This window comes from Sinocyclocheilus rhinocerous, unplaced genomic scaffold, assembly GCF_001515625.1.
Source record: "Sinocyclocheilus rhinocerous isolate Xijiao unplaced genomic scaffold, SAMN03320098_v1.1 scaffold240, whole genome shotgun sequence".
In the NCBI taxonomy this organism is placed as follows: domain Eukaryota; kingdom Metazoa; phylum Chordata; class Actinopteri; order Cypriniformes; family Cyprinidae; genus Sinocyclocheilus; species Sinocyclocheilus rhinocerous.
The window spans coordinates 789260-793956 of NW_015654534.1; the positions used below are offsets into that span (position 1 = coordinate 789260).

At 38.0% G+C, this 4697-nt stretch overlaps 1 protein-coding gene across 1 annotated transcript in view; it reads left to right on the forward strand.

Annotated features, from left to right (window-relative positions):
- LOC107717621 (choline-phosphate cytidylyltransferase A-like) overlaps positions 1–4697 on the forward strand; it is a 9553-nt gene that overhangs the window by 1496 nt on the left and 3360 nt on the right. Inside the window, exons 2-8 of the mRNA XM_016524432.1 lie at positions 572–675; positions 753–849; positions 1513–1629; positions 2001–2152; positions 3158–3236; positions 3327–3469; positions 3581–3769. Of these exons, the coding sequence (XP_016379918.1) occupies positions 574–675; positions 753–849; positions 1513–1629; positions 2001–2152; positions 3158–3236; positions 3327–3469; positions 3581–3769 (879 nt within the window). The 5' untranslated portion in view covers positions 572–573. The remainder of the gene's footprint in view (positions 1–571; positions 676–752; positions 850–1512; positions 1630–2000; positions 2153–3157; positions 3237–3326; positions 3470–3580; positions 3770–4697) is intronic.

The following is a 4697-nucleotide window of genomic DNA, read 5'->3' on the forward strand; positions in this document are numbered from 1 at the left end:
GTGTTAGAACGAGCCGTTTTAGGTAGGTGTGGCTGACTCTTAACTTTTATAAAGAATATCTCTTTGGATTTGAGACTTTAGTCTTTAGAACTTTACAGATCTTCTTTATGCACCAAGAGCTTGTAACACTCCAAAGAGAAAGGAAAAATTTTAATCGCATCATATGACCCCTTTAAGTACAAAAGAAATTCATTTGAATGAATATGTACAATACATTTACAACACAATTTAAAGTGTCTAAAATTCATCTGATTATTTATGTATGCACATATGTATTTAATAATACATATTTTAATTCACACTGTAGATATGTCTCTAGTCTCATGGGGAAAACTTGACTGCATATGTTTGTGCAAAATGTGAAATGGTAAAATTGCTGCAGTTTCCATGTAAAATGTGGCGATAAAAGCATTATGATTTTTACTGTCCATTGAACACAAATCAAAAGTAGCAGGGAAGATTTTCAATTATTAACAACTTGAATTTGTCTATTACGCAAAGCTGTTGTATGAAGAACACTGCAGTACAAGTTGTACAGAAAAGTATAACAGTGCATTTTTATTCTGTGCAGGGATGGAGGCGCACAGTTCAGGCCTCGGCAGGAAGAGGAAGAGAGAGGAGTTGAATGGCGAGATGGAGGCAGAATGTTTCCGAAAACTTCCACGGCGGACTTTGGTGAGTGCTGGGAAGGTCGCTGTCAGTAGCCACTCAAATGTGATGACATAATTTCCTCATCTTATGTGCATCTCCAGGGCCTGACTGAACCTGCACCATTCGCTGATGAGCTGCTGGCTGCAAAAACCCCATACGTCCGTGTTAGCATGGAAGAGGCCCGCCGTGGCACTCCAGGTGCGTGAATGCTGATTTTACCCAAGATACCCTCATTGTCTACACATTCTCTGCATGACCTTGTAGGAAACTTTTTCCTCGTCGAAGCAGAGACCAGGAGACTCTTGGGTATCTTCAGCAGAGTTCTTTATTGAGAACACGCTGCGTGGCGCTGCAGTCATCAAAAGTCTGACTAAGGCAGGAATACATTGTAGTTTATATACGTTTTAAGGGGGCAGTGCTTAGAAAATTGAGACAAAGCACCTGGGTGACTACCTTAAACAAAGCATGCAAATGAAGTACAGGAATCAGCCCGACACCGGCATTTTCCCAGCCTTGATCTCATCAGCATAACAGTGTCATTCAAATGCATAGGTGCTAATCCAATCAGTATAACTACTCAGAGACTGGGGCAGAGGCACCAAGAGCCATTACAAACAAAAGGTGATCGTCTCAGTAATCTGGTTCATTTTACTAACAATAGGAGAACAGGAACAGACAGGAACCTCTTGCTACACTTTGCATTTGTCTGATGTAATTTACCTTAAATGCTAAATACAATGTACTTCACCTTAGTTTTTCATGTGATGCTATGTCAGAACATAGGATCAGCATATTTTAAACAGATTCTTAAATTTGTAATCCCACAACCTGCATGTGTTCCCTCTCTCATTCGCTCTTTAGAGGGCCGTCCAGTTCGCGTCTATGCTGACGGGATCTTTGACATGTTCCATTCAGGACACGCTCGTGCTTTGATGCAAGCCAAGTGCCTTTTCCCCAACACGCATCTCATTGTGGGTGGTGAGTTTGAGCAAATGTCTTTTGTCACGTATATCCCTGTAATAGTGTAACCAATCAGATTTAACCAGTATATCAGCTCTTCAGTTCATTTATGTGTCACTAGTGTCACCAGACTAATGTGAAAAATCAATGTCCCATTAGTTAACATTATTTAAGGCATTAACAAACAATGAGCAGTATATTTGTATTAAAGCATTTTAATTCACGTTAGCACATTAAATCATATTTACAGGTATAACCTATGATTTTAATAATGTATTAGTAAATGTTTAAATTAATATTAACTAAGAGTAGTAACTGCTTTAGGAAAAATTTTCATTGTTAGTTCATGTTAACTAATGCAGTTAAATGGAACCTTATCTGTTTCTCAGTGTGCAGCGATGATTTGACGCATAAATTTAAGGGTTTCACTGTCATGAATGAGGATGAGCGTTACGACGCAGTGAGTCACTGTCGTTATGTTGATGAGGTGGTCCGCAACGCTCCATGGACACTGACACCTGAATTTCTGGCTGAGCACAGAGTGAGTATCCAGATCAACATCATATTTCCATTCCTGTGGCTCAAACAGTAGAGCATGGCGCTAGCAACACCAAACGTATACCTTGAATGCTTTGGATAAAAGCGACTGTCAAATGTATAAATGTACATTTCCCAGGGTTAGCACAGGACTTTGTGAAGTGTGTAACCGTAAAGGTTGTAGGGATAGTTCGCTCAAAAATGAAAATTGTGCAATCTATATTCTCAACCATATTGAAGAATTATTCATGCCGTTCTTTTCCATTCAACAGCAATTCAAAGTGATAACCTCTGCTAAGCTCCAAAAAAAAAAACATCCATAGAACTCATTTAAATGCTTTTTGAGGTTCACAGAAAAAAAAATCATAATTGTTTGGAATGACATTAATTAACAAACAGCTAAAATAAAATTATAGTAATTATAGCTGAACTAAAACCATTAAAAAAACAGTTTTGTTACTTGAAATAAACATTAACTGAAATAAAATACAACATTTTATTTCAGTGTTTAGTTTAATTGCTAAAATAACTAATACTAAATAAACGTAAACAAATAAAAATTTAAAAACTATATAGGCATTTAAAAAAAGACTTGATAAAAATGATAAAAACACAACAAAATTACTAACATTTTAACTCATTTAAAAGGAAAAATCAAATTCAAAGTATTAAACACAATAATAGTATATCAATGATACTGAACCAATGCTTAACAACATGTGATTACTATAGGGTTAGAGTTAAAGTTAGGGTTTGGTTCAGGGTTAGTCACTTGTTATTATGCATAATTTACTATTACTATAGTAAGTGCATGTAATGTGTATCAAGGACACTGTAAAATACAGTGTTACCTTTTTCTTTAACATTAAAAAATAATTTACAAAGTACAACAAATCATTCATATAAATATTGGCATCAACTTGAGGTTCTTTATCAACACAGAACTGTCTCATTCAGTGGAACAGAGAAAGTCTTAATCAACACTGATATGATGGCATTTTGTCCCCAGATAGACTTTGTCGCCCATGACGACATCCCATACATCTCAGCAGGAAGTGATGATGTTTACAAACATATAAAGGAGGCAGGTAGGTATTAGCAACTTGCAAATACAGTTAAATAGCAGTCAGTAAATTAGTTTTTATTATAATATATGCTCTTCAAATTCTCCTTTTCAGGTATGTTCGCACCAACTCAGAGAACCGAGGGCATCTCCACATCCGACGTAATCACACGAATCGTACGTGACTATGATGTTTACGTGCGCCGCAACCTGCAGAGAGGCTACACTGCCAAAGAGCTGAACGTCAGCTTCATCAACGTGAGTGCGCTTGACTACACCTTCCATCTCTTAATAAAGCAATTGAAAGGAAATATTGCCCTCGTTTATTTAAGTATTGGATTTTACGCTCTGCTGCCCTCTTTCTGCCAGGAGAAGAAGTACCACCTGCAGGAGCACGTGGATAAGGTGAAGCAGAAGGTCCGAGATGTGGAGGAAAAGAGTAAAGAGTTTGTGCAGAAGGTGGAGGAGAAGGGCATCGACCTCATTCAGAAATGGGAGGAGAAATCACGGGAGTTCATCGGGAACTTCCTGCAGATGTTCGGACCGGACGGGGCATTGGTGAGTCTAGCTGCAGCTCTTCCATACATCCTGAGCATTGATGTTTTAATACATAATTGAATAGTTCACCCAGAAATTAAAGTTCTGTCATCATTTACTCAACCCTAATATCATTTCTCTTTCTGTGGAAGACAATAGATGTTTTGCAGAATGTGCAATCTGCTCTGTTTCCTATTAAAAAAGTGGGTGGTGATATACTATTTACTGGACCAAAAAGGTTCATGACACTCATGCGCTGTATTTTAAGCCTCCTTCGCTGAAGATGGCGGAAATTTGAGTTGTTATCCACTGATAAACCACAAGAACTAATTCCATTTGGCATTGTTGATGTCAAATCTGGAGCAGTGTATATTAGAATGATTTCTGAAGGATCATGTGACACTGAAGACTGGAGTAAATAGGAGAATTTTCAGGGAATAATATTACATTTTCATTTCAGCTATTTTTTTAAAGGGGTCATATGATGCTGCTAAAAAGAACATTATTTGGTGTAATGAAATGTTTACGCGGTTTAAGGTTCAAAAAACACATTATTTTCCACAAACTGTACATTATTGTTTCTCCTCTATGCCCCGCCTTTCTACCTCAAGCGTGTGACAGAAATGTTACGAGGTTCAGGAAACTTTCCTCCGTAAAATGTGCTGCACACACTCGAATATTTGGGTTGAAGTGTTCTGGAACAGTGTTGTAAATAAAACTTAACCACTGATTTCTAGTTGTGTCCTCTTTTGTGTCTGCAAAAGTAGTTTGGCTTTTGCAACGAAACACACAGCGTCTCCACGTCATGGCGGCGGCAGCAACAATACTACAGCGAGAATAAAAGTTACGCCTTCTTTCTTTGCGTGAACATTTGCGCGGCGTTATGCAAATCTTCCCTCATCGTGACGTAGACATGTGGGGGCGTGTTAGAACGAGCCGTTTTAGGTAG